The sequence below is a fragment of the Platalea leucorodia genome (assembly GCF_965183815.1).
Source record: "Platalea leucorodia genome assembly, chromosome: 11".
In the NCBI taxonomy this organism is placed as follows: domain Eukaryota; kingdom Metazoa; phylum Chordata; class Aves; order Pelecaniformes; family Threskiornithidae; genus Platalea; species Platalea leucorodia.
The window spans coordinates 14,548,740-14,564,039 of NC_138833.1; the positions used below are offsets into that span (position 1 = coordinate 14,548,740).

Consider the following 15,300-nt stretch of genomic DNA (forward strand, 5'->3'; position numbering starts at 1 on the left):
TGAAGCCAATGTCTCTGGGACAGTTTGGATCACTCTTGGGTAGAGGCCTTTGCCCAAATCACAACAGCTGGTTTTGTGCCTCTGTTTTTGCACTCATTTCTGGGCTCTGACAGACCCGGAATCCCTTCCTGAGTGTAGCTTGACACAAAACTGTGAATTTGCTTGCTTTTACATGAAATCAAGACCAGGTTTGTGCAAAACCCTGGGTAATCTGAAAAGATGTTGAAAGATTCTGTGGCACTAAAGTAAGGTTGAGAAAAGTTTGATTTTACACTCAGCTTGCCAGTAACCCACAAAGAATGATGGCCTGGTGTGAATTCCTGTGCACATACCTATATTTTACAGCTCAGGGTTTAACCTCTACCTACTGTACTTTCCTCTATAGCCTCATGAGCTAATTGACGTGTCCTGGACTCACACAGGAACCCAAAGAGCCAAACCGTGTGACAACCACATAACGTGTGGCTACGGACACATACATATAACAATCCAGTTAGCTATCAGACACCAATCCTATTTAGTCAAAATATTTCCTGTTTCAAGCATTTATTTTCTCAAAATGACAATCTGACAACAGTTTGGGTATGAGTCAAAGGAAAGATTACTTTCCATTTTCTGGTTGACTCTTACGCATCATCTCGCAGGCTCTGGTCTGGTCTCAAGCTACAGGACAGCTTGCACAGAGAACTGAGCACACTCGATCAGCAAGGTTGGCACTTTTGATATCAAACTCCTCTTGACCAAGATTACAAAGCATTGCCAATAAGCTAAATAAACCCCTACTGCTAAGCAATGCCCCAGTTGACCAAAGCTTTTGACTTTTCCTATTGATTCGGGACCAGGAAGGTGACAGCCTTGATCTCAGTGGTCTCCAGCACCGTCCCCCTCCCACCACACAGATCCCCAGTGGTGCCATTACCTTGTTTCTGGTTGATGTCGGCGGGCAAGTGGGGCGAGTGGGACCCATGGCTGAAATGGTCGTTGCTGTAAGGGATGAGCGGGGTGAGCGGGTGGACTCCATGGGATGGCTGCACGACGGGAACTTTGTTGGACTGCAAGACACAAGGAGGGAGAGGGCTCAGAAGTCGTCGAGCTCCGTAAGCAAAGAGGGCCGGTGCCCTTTGCGGTCCTGTTGTTGCAAGCGAGGCTGGGAATTCCTAAAAGTCCCCAGTGCCTCTCAAGGCCAAGGCAGAAAAAGCCGTTGCCTACTTAAATAAACATTACAGCATCCTGCAAGAAAAATCCCAAATGCAAGCAGTGACAACAGCTGGAGACGATTGCATGGGTGGGTGGAAAACAGCTCAAATCAACATGAAGTTTTCAAAATTCAGATGAACATTTCCAGTATCTTTTATTCCAGGATGAATGCTACAAGCATTTTACCCAATGCATTGCTCTTGTTTTCTGCCTTGTGCAGAAAAGGGTCTAAATCTGGACTTTCACATCCTGCACATTCACTCTGAAAGCCACGCCTGGGCTTTCCTAACCGGGGCTCTCAAGCAGGGAGAGCCATGCTGCGGACCATGCCTTTGAAACCGTGACGTGGTCACCAGCGAGCATTCAGGCTGAAATTCCCCTGGGTCCAAGCTCCAGTGCTGGGAGAAGGACTGGAGGGAGCTGAGGCAGTGCTGGGGATGCAACAAACCCAGGAAAATTTAAAAAAGAAAAATCCAGTCTCCTCTTGCAGCTACTCCTCCTGGTTAAGCACAGCAAGGCCATCGGAGCCCAACGTCTTCGTAAAAGGTGCTTTTTTGTGAACACAACGGGGAGTACTTCTGCGTGTCGGAGCAGAGCGAGGGGAACCTGTTCAAAAGAGCTGTAAGGAAAACACACGCACACGCACACGCACACGCTGCCATCTACCACCAGCCTCCTTGCCTCGAGCGTTTCAAGCTGCTCCCTACATGCCTGGTTTCGCCCATGGTTGCCTTTAAACCCAAACTGACTTTGCTTTGGTGGTGGAATGTTAGGATTTGTCCCAGATAAATCCAGAAAGAGAAACAGGACTGACAGCACCCCAAAACGAGGAGAAAATGAGAACAGGCTAGGTAAGCTCCAGGGGCTAAGAGCCAGGTATGGCTAGCCAGACCTCTTGTGTCCCACCAGGACACCTACAGATGATTTGCTGCTTGACTTTTGATAAGTCATTTACGATCTCTGGACTTGATTCACCACTTTGGTAATGATTTTGCTCAGGCAGAGTGAGTACAAAACGCCAGTCAGCTTTGGTGGAGGTGGTGCGGCCGGAGCTGGTGGCTCTGGAGGACCTGTCCTGGACCTCTCCCTGCCACTCCAGGCTGCTTGCACAGCAGCTCGAGATTCCTGGGCAAGTCCTGTGTTTTGCATCACTGCTCCGAGGAGGAAACCCACGGAGTGGAAAGGAAAACAGACTGATGGAGATGCCGCTTTACATGTGTCTTTCCCACAAAGGTTTGCTCATGCAAATAAAACCCAAGAGGCATGCAGGTTTGCATTTAAGAATGAAAACCCTGATTTGTGATGCTTACCAGTTGTAGATTTACTGCGTACAGTGGGATACTGGGAATGTAACCCCCCCCACCCCCAGCACAAACTGGTGCGGTACAGGCGTTCCTATCCTACAGCAGGGCCATGGGCTATGTGGTTTTCCCATTGAGAGCGGGGCTGGCTCCTGCTCAGTTAAATACATGTTTGGAGCTCTGAGCTTTTACTATTCTTGCCCATGAAATGAGATGAAGAATAGCTTTTCAGTGATATTTCTAAAATTAGCTATGGTATAGCTTATTTAAGAGCCAGAAAGCCTAAATTAGGGATATGCAGTTCTACGTGTACATTTTAACATGACACTGGAGCAGAACGAGCTCAGCGCTGAGCTGTTTTGAAAACCTCAACTTAAGCGTTTCTGCCATTCAAAGTGGGGCAGATCTTTCCTTCCCATTCACACCGGGCCTGATCCAAAGCACAGCACCATCCGCCAGCCAGCCTCGCTGCCTGATGACTGTTAACAGCTTTCAGAGCAGTGACAGAAGACACAGACCACTACAAAGGCACTTGAACAGTCCTGATGCTGATCCACAGGATACCTCAACAGTGAAAAGCACAGAGCACATGTGGTTACAGCAAAGGCATGGGCTGTCCTTCTTCCCCATCAAAGCAGAACATGGTAGCTTGGCGGTACAATAGGTTGCAGCCCAGTTACTCAGATTTTCCATCAGTTCAGATGGGAAACAAGATGTTACCAGTAAGAAGAGCTGGCCTTCCCCATGTCCCTTCCACATTTGCACTTGCCTCGCTCAAAAACTTTTCTCCTACTCTTTAAAGGCATAAAAACCTGGTGGGGAAGGATGCTCAGGAGGAAGGCAAGACAAAAATTTCTGCAAGAGGCTATTCATCCCCCTCCCGCTTCCTCCATTTGGGAGTTCATCACAGGAACCTGTCTCCCAAATTGAACCAACCAAGAGAAGAAGGAAACATTGCACAAAGATCTGGAGAAACAGAGAAGACTCCTTCAGTGTTGAACCCCAGTTTAAACACCACAGCTGCTAATGGTCGCAGTCCATGGCCATGTCTGCAGCTCCCGGTCTTCAACAGATATGCTGTGGCTGCTGCATGCGTCTTCACTGTGAAATCACACCTTGTTTATAGAAATCTATATGCCAGAGAAATGGTATCAATTCCTCTTTTTTACAAGGTGTAGGTTTAGTTCCTGCAAATCAGCTGCAGCACATGAACTCTGAAGAGGCTTTCAAAGCCAGAACTTAGCAGCTGACAATGTCTTACGCCATAAAATTAACCTGATGTAAATGTTTTCTGCCGAGCGGACTGATTTAACACGAGGGCAGTTGGTTCGGTGTTCTCTCAGCAGGTCCCCTGGGAGGATGCGGGACGGTGCTGGTCGGGGCATCGGGGCGATGCGCTGTGGTTTGGTGAAGCATCTTATCGCATCTCCTCCCCAAAGCCGTGTTTCAATACAGCTCAGAGCGGTGGTGATGGAGCTGCTGGCTACCCACCCACCCAAAATAACGCAGCTGGTGCCCAGCACCACGGCCCCAGCGCCAAGTCATCCCAAGTCACCCCCCATCCTTTGGCAGCTGCAGTGGGACACGAAAGGCCTCTGAGGACAGCTTTGTCTCACCTCTCCCAGCACACCCCTTTGAGGACAGGTCGGGGAATGAGCTGTGAAGCTATGACCTCGCTACAGAAATGAAGAGGTGCATTTACAGCAACACCAGAATGGTATTTCCAGAGGGGACGGAGCAGCAGAATGGGTTTTGCAAGCCTAGAGGGCCTTTCTCCCTCTCAAATTTGCTGAACTGCAACTCTCCGGAGTGCCCACCTCCCCGGTGAGCAGTGCCTGCTCAGGTCCCCGTGTGCCTCGTGCCAGTAGCCGGTGCCGCTCTGCGCTCGGGCACACACCGACCCCGCACTGCATCACCCTACTGGCATTAATCAGCCCCCATCAACCTGGCTGAAAATAATTAAAAAAAAAAAAAAGATGGTGAGGGAAGAAGCCAAGAAGTGACTTTAATAACTAGAGGTAATTGGATGAGCAAAAAAGAAAACGCAGTCACATCAATTATTAAGAAAGACTAATTGTTGGCAAGGGAAAATTAGGAGACCTCACCGCTCACACATGGGTGTCTGATTGTGACAGAAGCTTGAGGCTAGCTAGAAAACTCTCCTTTCGCTGAACACACACAAACCCAGCAGGTCTTTCGCATCAGGATCACCTTCCCGATCAGAGCTGCAATGTTCTTTGGCTCCGAGGTGCCTGACCAGGCACAGCATCCTTTGCCTTTGCTCCCATCCCACATTACTCGTGCCCAGCAAGGGCCGCAGCTGGGCTGCAGCGTGCTCCGGCCGCGGGCAGCTGCGGGGTTGTCCAAGCCTGCCAGCACGGTGCTGGTTGATCAGAACTCTACATGAGTTTTTTTAAGCAAAATGTGGGTTTTTCATTAGAAAATAGTGAGAGATTGTAATCAAACATTTTCTGGAAAGCACCTTGTGTTAGCAAGTATTTTGACTCATTTTTTAAAGACCGATCTTTTTAGTCCTTACATGTTAAAAATGAGTAGTTTTACTTTGCTGGCTTGACAGACTTTTTTTCTTTTAAACTTTAAAGCTAATCTTATCAAAATGTAGCACAGAAGGTCAAAAGCCAAAATTTGAGTGAAATGATCAAACCGAAAGATTTCCATGAACTGCAATACTCTTTGGGTTTTCAGCTCTGTGAAAATATTAGAAAAAAATTGTAAAGAATTTTTTCTGTTTGGATCAGTTTAGGAAAAGAAACAAATAAAAAAAAAGAAGTGAATGTTTTATAACCTGTGAAAACTATTTCTTGCTACAATTGAGAGCAGCTATCAAAAGCAGCAGTGGTCACACCAACCTGCCTGGGTGGCTGCTCGAGATCCCAGCATCCCGCCAGTGCTGGGCTGCACCGCTGCTCCTACGGACAGGAATTTTTTTAATTAATTTTCTGGTAGAAGACAATTCATAACTAAAATAAAGCAGCTTCATTCTACCGCCCCTTTCAGGTTGCACCAATCAAATACAGAAGCTCATCTGACAAGGCCAATCTTGATCTGCCCTGTTGCACACAGGCACAAAGCATCCTTCCTAGGAATAACCCCTTCTCGGTTTTGATGACTGTATTTCAAGAGTTTTTATGTTTTCTCCAGATTTTGAACAAAAACAACTTCAGTGAAAAGCTGGCTTTTTTATAGTTTGTTTTTAAGGCAAAGTCACACAAATGATGCTGTTCTGTAGGAGAGAAACTTATAGTTTAGAGATTTCCCATATGTTTGAAATAATAGAATGAATTAAGACTTTGCTCTCACTTTATAAAAGTCAGCCCTAAGCCCACAGGAGACGTCAGCCAATTCTCAATGTGCCATATCACCTTCCTGCAAAAAGAGGGTATCATTCACAGCATCACCTGCCTCCCCACTCTGAGTGGGGAAAACTCCACTCAAGTTTCTTCCACAGGATTTCTGGACATCTTAATCCTGCTATGCCACTTCTTTACGTTTTTTTACAAGACGTTTTAACAGCTATTCTGAAATGAGAGACTGTGTGTTTGCAGATGAGCCAGCTGGGGCTTCATTGCGGGAAAGCGGCTCCGGCATTCGGGCTCCAGCTGAGAGCAACTTCTGCAGCGTCAGCATCAGAGAGGCGGGGGGCTCCCAGCTGATGGGGACCCCGAATGCATAGGGGACCCCACAGGCACAGGGGACCTTAGATACATAAGGGACCTGAAACACATGCGAGGCTGCAGGCATTGTGGGCCCCAGAAACACAGGGGATCCCATGCACATATGGGATGCTCTGCACATAGGGGACCCCATGCACACAGGGAATCCCATGTGCACAGGGAATCCCATGCACATGGGGACCCTGCAGGCCAGGGAGCAGGGACAGACTGTCAGGACTGTGCACAGCACCAGTGCAGCTGGGGCCCAGCACCTTTGGGGATGTGACTCCATGGGGTGCTGTGCTCCCCATGAAGGATAACGGGGTGCTGCCTGCCTTGCATGGACCTCAGCTCCTAGGCACCAAACACATTCCACTGGTGCAAAAGCACCAGCCGACACCCTGGAGAGCTGAAATCGCCGTGGTCAGCCCAAAAGCAAGAAAAACAAGGACCGGCCCGCTGGAAAGCCCAGCACCATGGCAGCCGCTGGCCCTCCTGGCAGCCCCTCCATGGATGCAGAGGAGTTTGCAGGGAGAGGAAAGCCCCATAACCCCTCTGTGATGCCCAGAGCGGGGTGCCCCCATCACCCAGGCTGTGCTGGCCCTGGCGGCAGCCTCCCGGGCGAGGGGAGGCTGGAAGCACCCCGGGGGGTGCAGGATCCGTCCCCTGCGGCGCGAAGCACCCTGGTGCACGAGCCGGCGGCCGGCGAGAGCGCTGTGGTTTCCAGCCTCGCCGGGGAGCCGAGCCGCGGTGAGGCGAGATTAGTCACGTCACTTTCAAATTTTCCCACATCGCCAGCCCCAAAAATAGCGAAACGAAAAAGTCGTGGGCCTGCCCGGCGGCGGCTGTCGCAGGGCGAGGGGCCTGGCTGAGGGACGGCAGCTCGGGCTGGCGGTTGTGCCACACCGGTGGCTGTCACCGCCAAGACAGAGGGGGGTTTCAGCGGCCTGAGCGCCCCGTGCCGCCAGCTGTGCAGCCCCCAGGGCCGATCCCGGCTCAGAGCAGGCAGATGAATGGGGTGAGCACTGAGCACATCTCTGCTCCTCTGCCCTGCTCAGGTGTCTCCAGGGTGAAAGCCCTGGGTGCAGCACACGTGCTGCAAACTGCAGTCTGGCCCCAAGTCACCCCAAATGTGTTTGCTTTGACATCACTTCTCAGAGAGGCCAAGATGAGTCGACGGGCCGGCTATGAAAAACAAAACCTACGAAGTTTTGCTGTTGCTGATTCAATGAGGAATTAATTCCTTTTCGCTGCAAAATTAGTCATCGTGCCACAGAAAGAAAGGTATAAGGTCAGGCTGCACCGAGCATGCACTGCTGTGGAAGGTACCCATTACCAGCGGGACTGTGCCTTTTGTTCTTTATCAATCTAAGTTAGCAAATTATTAGGGACATATTATTAGGGACATTATTGGGTACATCCCACAGCATCAGATCTGCTTCTGGGAAGGCTCGCAGGGCAACGCTGTCATTCGGAGTGCTCAGGGATCCGGAGCCTGTGACTCAAACCCAGCCCTGCACAGTTTCAGGGTACCTCTGAGTTCTGATAAAATCTCCCAGCTTGGGGTCCCAGACTGTGTCAGCAGACACCTTCACCCCTCGTTTCCCTGTGGTGTTGCACCCGGAGATGCTGCGATAAAAGATTACCCCAAATACCCACTGCAGACTGTTTTCGGCACCGACTGCAAGTGTCAGGGCTGGAGCCCTCAGCAGCCCGCAGGCGAAGGCAGCGTCGACTCATTTCTCGTCTCAGCACGCTTTTTTCTCTTTTCTCACTTTTGCTGCAGTTACATTGCCCCAGCCCGCTGCCACAGCAGAAAGGAAACAGGGAAAGTTAAAGTCACCCACGCTCAGGCGCTGCCCTTGCCCAGCCGTGCACCCCTCCAGCAAAGCCAAATTTCAGCAGCAGCAGCATCTCCCTGGCCCCTGCCCAGGCCTGGCTCACCCAGCACGGCTGCAGCACGGAGGGCTGGATCTGGCCCTTACCCTCAGCACCACCAAGGGTTCCTCCAGGGACCAGAAGACCATGTCTCCCATGACCCGAAGAGCACCGCTGCCCTGCGCACCCCATCTCTGGCTGCCCAGAAGTGCTGACGAGCAGCAGTCAAAGGGGAAAGTAATAATACGCAGCTATTAATTCTTGCATTAATTCTGCATATGAATTGCAGCAAAGAGCTGATCGGTTTAAGATATACATCACACATACATGCAAATATTGTCCTTGCTCAGGTTTTTATCCCTGCACTCTACATTTTGTGGTTGACGAAGCATTATTCCCTCAACTCTTCTCTTTCCCTCTGATTTCTTTCAGCTTCTTTAAAATCCAGGTCTGCTTTGAAAATGCTAATAAGGCACCTGAGCAGCCCTGCTCTTTTTTGCACATCGAAGGGGACGCACTGGTCTTAGTGGCAAAACTCAGCTCCCGTGATGCTGACTTTCCCCTGCGACTCGGATGTGCATCACAGCCGGCTTGGGGGACTCGGCTTCGGTATCAGGGCATTTAATGCCTTCTGTGCCCCAGCACTCAGAGAGGTGGCCAAACTCCAGACACAATGGGGACAAATACAGGGAAAGAACTTCAAAACCTTTTAAAAGTTCTCAGTGACCTTCTGAGCTGCTGCTGGTTTCTGTTTTTAAGCAATGATGGTTATTATTTTTAAGTTAAACTCTGCAGGGGAAATAGGTGAGCTTTTCACCGTTTACGGGCACAGGAAGAGCCGTTTCACTTCTCAAGTATTTATCTTCTAAGAGAAAGATGTAGGTGGTTCTTCGTGAAAAAAAAAAAAAAAAAAAAGGCATGGAAAAATAAAGATCAAAAGTCCCTCCCAGAGGCTGCTCTCTTACGGTGACAGGGGGCAACTGCGGAGGCAAGTACACCCCATACTAGAGAAGAGAAAGCCCCTGAAAAAGGAACTTTTGGCATCACCGCCCGATGTTTACAGTCACATTCAGCAGAAGAGCCACCTCACTCCAGAAGCCTCCTCAACTGTGCAGAAACTCCCCTTTCGGCGCTTGCCTTGCTTGGGAAACGCTGCTGCTGCGATGCTAAAAGCAGCTTCACCGTGCTGCATCTGCTCAGGAGGGGACAGAAGCACCCCCCGGTCCTGCAAAGGGTGACGCTGACATTTGGCTTCATGGAAACAAATGCCGGGGCAATATAAGCCAACACCAAAACCTGTTGCACTGCAACACCAAACTCCAGCTATTTTCTTCCGAATGCTAGGGTAATGTAATGGCGGGACTGCATTGCCCCCCCAGCTATTTCTCCTGTTCTGCAACATCCATCCCTGGTTATTGCCTCTCTCATGTTATGGGCTACAGAGAAAAAAAATCTCCGTCCCCTTTGTGCTACGTGGTTCTGCGAATTTGAATCAAAAGCCGCGAACCCTGGAGTTACCGGTAACACTTGAGGCTTCAAATGAGAAGGCACTTACTTGACCCACGGAGGCTGATAATATCTGACCTCCTTTATTTCTCTCTGCTTCTCAAAGACAAGCGGTTGGTCTGATACCCAGAATTAATCAGGAAAATGTCCAAGAGGGCAAGGGAGGAAAGCAAAATAAAAGTATGACACAGGGCCAAGGCTTGCCCTTCGGTAAGGCTTGAGACACCATTTCCAAAAGCACCAGAGACATCACCCTCCATGTGCCCGGCTTGTGGGCAACACTGGGACCAGCCAAGCCTCAGGGTGCAAAGGCTTGGTGAAATGCAGAGGGTTTGCACTGTACGAGCTGTGTCCCGGTCTCAGACACCAGCGGCTTGCGGGATTTTCACCGGTTTTGAGAAACCATTCGCAAACCCCAGCCCTAGCCGGGTCCCAGTTCTGCGCCAAGGTGGCTTTGATGCCAGGCTGTCACATCCCTCCCCGCCAAGGACGCGCTGCAGCAGCGGACGGAAAATCCTGTGAGATTTCTGGGTGCATCTGCTGGTGAATCAGCCCAAGAGGAACCCTCCAGGTGTCAGTGCTGCACAGCTTTCTGGAGGCAAATGTTTGCTTACACATCCCCTAGGCATCAGGAGAGGGTTCCCGGCTGCTCAGTTGGGCTTCTTCTTTCCATTTAAAACAAAAACAAAACCAGCCCATGTACTTGAAAGAGCGCAGGGGAGTTAACAAAACACAAACCCCAAAAAAATGCTGATGTGATTTAAGGCGTTTCGATTCTCTGAACATCAGAGGGGGTGAAACTTGCCCCTTCATGCCGCAGCGGTGCTGGGGTACACGGCCACCGTGGGTGACACCGTCCTGCTGGTGTCACCAGTGTCACCCTGGGACCTGGACAGGAGATGTGTCACAGGACTTCTGTCCCTGTCTCTAGGCTTGGGATGGGATGGCTGCCAGCTTCTCTTGGAAGGCACTACACTTCCTATTTTATTTTATTTTATTTTATTTTATTTTATTTTATTTTATTTTATTTTATCTATTCTATTCTATTCTATTCTATTCTATTCTATTCTATTCTATTCTATTCTATTCTATTCCTTTTCAACCTGCTAGTCTCAAAGCTCAGCTTCAGGGGGGATCTCACCATGCGAGAACATCAGTGGTTGAAAAAAAGGACAACAAATCAAAAGTGTCTCACCCCGTCTGAAAGTAAATCCCCAACTTGGTGACTGTGCTGTGAAAAATAATAGTAATAACAGTAATAACAATGATACCGTAATGCTGCTGACTTGTTCAGAGAGAGCTTTCTCCCATGGCATACGACCACAGAGGCCACGCACTCGCCCAGCATCAGACGACACCAACAGAAAATCTTTTAACATGTCGGAGGCGGCCGTGCCCAAGCACATGCCACTGGCTAATTAACAGATAAGACGAAACAACGGTGGAAGATAATTTGTAACTGTTATCGTCGTTCTTGCGTACGCATTTCCCTGCTACGGTGAAATCCTTTGATATTTCTATGGATGTCAAGCACATTTCCAACACGGATGGCCACGAATGAACGAACTGCGCCTGCTCTGAGTCTTCTCTGGGGTCTCTCCCAAAGCTTTCCGCAGCATTGCTGCCGGGCAGGAGCGCTGCCAGGATGGCATGGGGATGGCCGGCTGCGGCTTGGGATGTTGCTCCCACCGTAGCATTAATTTTTCCAACCAGCTGTGAAGCCCAAGGGTCGAGGGCTGGAGCGACAGGCGTCCCTCCCCACCGGGCTCCCCAAAACCCATCGGGGACCCCCGGGCAGGAGCAGGGAGAGCTGCCTGCTGCCCAGCCCGGGGCCGCCCCCACATTATCCTGATCTGTGCTCACACTTGTTTCCCAGTTTCCATGATAAATGGCTCTCTGGAGGATGCGGAGGGAAGATAATCCCCTCCGGAGCCGAAGGGATGCTTTATTGACACCCTGCAGCTGTAAGGCGATAGCAGCTTTCCTTGTTGCTCACTTTCAAGGGTGACATGTTTACAAAGAATGCTACAGCTGCTAATCCTGGATGATACCCTGTGTCTGCCTGGGAGAAATCCTAATTTTCTTGATAGGCAGAATTAGTTCCTTTAATGCTTAATACCCCTTTTTCCCTCTGAAAGCAAGCAAGTGTTATTGTGCAGAGCGGAATAAACATTTTAATTAAAATGTGGAATTTATCTTCCAGTCGAATTTGTACGAGCCCCCGATGATACGTCAAACTCCGCTTTCCCATTTTGAATCTTCCTCTGATCTCTTAATGCGAATGGCTGAACTAAAACCTGGGCTCGGCGGATTTGCATATAATTAGAGAGCAAGGGAAATTAATAGGGAATTGAATGGTTTTCTCCTCTGCCCATCTGATGTTTTTACCAGATTAAAAAGAGTTGATATTTTTAATGACTGTAGAAATGTATTAAATATTATTTAACCTTTTTTTGTTGGGGGGAGGGAAGCAGACAGACTAAAGAAGCAAACTTATACATATGATAATGAACGCCTCCTATCGTGGGAAGCAAATATCATTGTAATTAGGATTAGAAAGCAATCCTAATTAATCTTGTCCTGCCACTTGACTTCTAGAAGTTCCTTAAATGTTACCTCCAATGAGATGTAAAACAAGGAGCAGTTTAAAGGCTTGCCAGCTAATCCCTGCACACAGCGGTGAGAAGCTGCCGTGGCTGTGGCCATCAGCGGCACGGGGCGAAGGCTCCCCGAAGCTCTCGGCTGAGAGCCACCAGATTTAGGACTGACTGGTCTGATCCTGCACGTGAGCTGGATTCAGACTGAAGGCGAACACGCAACTCTGCTGCCTAAATTTCCTAATTCCCCTCAACGAACTAGGTAATGAGATAGCAAGCCAAGAGAGATGGGATGCACCAAGTACAACAGGAATGCCTGACTCCTTACAGGGATCTTTTCAGATCTTTTTCCATGTTTTTTTTTCAGTATTGTCAAAATAGTCTATTTAGCAATACTTATTTGGCTCGTTTTCAGGATGGGACTCAAGGTAAGGGATGGGAATAAACGAAGAAACGCCAGCACTGTGCCATCCCCACCCCATGCCTCGATTTCATCTTCTCTACACTCATGATGATAAAGATTACCTACCGTGCTGGTATTAAGTCATACATATTTTAACTTGGCTCTTGTCATGTGTCATCTAATCCTGTTTTTCAGGTATTGAGATTCATAGATTTAATTGCATAAGATTTTACTACAGGAGTGGATGGTCATGAGATTATTTTAATCTTTGGGTCTCTGTATGGAAAACAGCTCTTAGAGAGTTGTTTTCCAAACTTCAGACCCTGGCTGAAGGCCTCATTTTCTAAATACAGCTAAATACAATCCAAGGAAGTGCTGTAACAGGGGGTTATAACTTGAACTAGTAATGAAACAGAGCAAACTTTATGCTAAGTGATAAATAATAAATTAATCTTGCTAGGTCTAGGCTGACTTCTCAGCATATTTCTTCCAAGAGCTCCAGTAAGTTTTTGGCTATGGCTTTACGAGAGCGACTGGGAATAACAGCCCGGGAATGAAATGGGTTAGTACAGACATGAAAAATTTTCACTTCGAAACCAGAGACCACACAAAATGTGCCCAGTCTTGGATTTCATTTGAACCCAGGCTGATCAAAAGTTCACAAGGCAGGGCTGATCAAAGGCTTCATGTTGAAAAAATGAGAAAGTCACAATTTCATATGGTTTTGATGAGAAAAATAATTGATGAAACTTTGCTCTTTCAACTTGGTTTTGCTTTGAGTTTGGGGTTCATCTGAATACAAGAAGCAACAGGCGCAAAATTGCAAGGGCTGAAATCTTACTACAGTTTTAATGATCTAGTTCTTAGTATGGGAGCTCACCACCTGTTCCAGGACTGCATGGGGTCAGGAATTGTAAGCAACATTATTTATTTTTTGTCAGAAAAACCAAGTCATGGAAACCACAACTCTTCGTAGGGTGCATTTTCACCAAAGTTTTGCTGGGAGAAGTTTATGTCTAGGACAGATTTTTGAGCCACCTCCTGGTCAATGCACTCACAGAAGACCCGGATACAAGCCATGCTCATCCTTTCTTTTTATTTTCATGCTCTGCTGAAATTGCAATAGCAATCTTCTGCTGGACTGTGCTGCTTTACATGAACCACGCTGGCTGACCCCGAAGAGGGTCCCGGTGGCCCGACCCCGACCAGGGAGAGCAGCCCGAGCGTGGCGGCTGGCAGCACGTGTCCGTTCCCCTCACCACAAACTTGAGATATCACAATTTCATGCAGGTGGTGAGGGCAAAAAATGTTAAGATACCAACTTTTCTGGCTGAGGTCAGACTTGTTTTCCAAAACAGCTTGCCCTGGGAGCTCACCCTGCCCTGTGGTCAGCTGCGACACAGGACTCCGTGAAAAAGGTTTTCCAGAAATGTTAAACAAAGCAGAACTGAGCAAACAGAAGGGTGTGTATACAGCCGGTCCCACGCTAGGTAGGAATCAGGGCTGCTGAAGCGCAAGCAGGCAGCTGCGTCCCAGCGCATCCCCATACATCGCTGGCACACAGGTTTCTGCAAGGTCTGCCTCTGCCCGCACTGTGAGACCCCAGAGAGGCCACCACGCAGGACGCTGGTGCCACCAGAAGTGTCCCCAAGGCAGCGGACTGTTTTCCTTTAGGCAGCTCATTTTGGGGGATTTGCTGGGAAGTGGAGGGTGGTTTCTTAGCTCCTCCTGGGGGTCACCTGGGCACAGCATGGGAGCTTCAGCCCTCTCTGACACAAGAAAAGCCTCGGGGTTTCCACGGCGGTGTTTGCTGAACTTGCTGATTTGGGTCCTATTCTGTGCCAGCTGTTGCCATGAAATACAAGCTGATTCACTACAACTGCCGCAGCATTTACACCCACTTAGATGAAAAGAAGAAGAAAAAGAATTCAAGAAGAAGGAAGAACAGATGATAATCCAGGGTACCATCAGTATATCAAGCTTCTGGCATAGAATTTTTCCTAACTAGATAATTAACTAATTTAACCCAATACCAGGGATCAGCTATTTAACTGTAGGTCGTTTTCTAACACAGACTTTTTTTTTAACTTAACTTTAACTTTGTAACGTCCTCTGTTCTATTACAATAATTGACAACAGTAGATGCTGAATGATGAAACTGAGGTTACACAGAACATCAATTATACTAAAAAAATATGTCTACCACACCTACATGCACACAACCTCCACATGCCTACAGTGCAATTTTTAGCTTAGGTATTATTTAGGGCCTGAGCTGGAAGTCCATGTGTCCCACATCTGCTTTCTCAAAGTCTGGGAATGAAAAAGTTCTCTTGCTATCAGGACAGTGATCCACGGGCAAAAAAAAATCCTCAATTCAGGACATTACTACACGATCAAATCCTATACTAGTATTTCATTTTTTAAAGTAAAAGTGCTCTTCATAACCAGTGGATTGTACATTTGCTGAAAAATCCAATTAAAACACTATTTCCATTGGGTTAGGATTTACATTTTTCCCTGGAAAGTCTGCAATTAAAAAATAAACCCATCTATTTTATGGCCATCATCTCAGCTCCTTAGAATGCAAAAGGTAAAAACCATATAGATTATAAAGGATTACGCTTTTTCACACCTCTCTTGGTGTTAACTGAGGTGCTACACAGAGAAAGCAATTTCTTCTTAAAACACATGCTTAATGTAATATCTTCCCTTTAATTTTTTGGCTGGTTCTCTCTACTATT

The 15,300-nt window shown here is 48.2% G+C and overlaps 1 protein-coding gene across 4 annotated transcripts in view; it reads right to left on the reverse strand.

Annotated features, from left to right (window-relative positions):
• The window catches only part of TCF7 (transcription factor 7), a gene marked incomplete at its 3' end in the record, with an annotated part of 71,592 nt that overhangs the window by 19,486 nt on the left and 36,806 nt on the right, over window positions 1-15,300 (reverse strand). For all 4 annotated transcript variants that reach the window (XM_082324231.1, XM_082324230.1, XM_082324229.1 and 1 more), the window contains exon 4: window positions 920-1,052. In XM_082324231.1, the coding sequence (XP_082180357.1) occupies window positions 920-1,052 (133 nt within the window). The remainder of the gene's footprint in view (window positions 1-919; window positions 1,053-15,300) is intronic.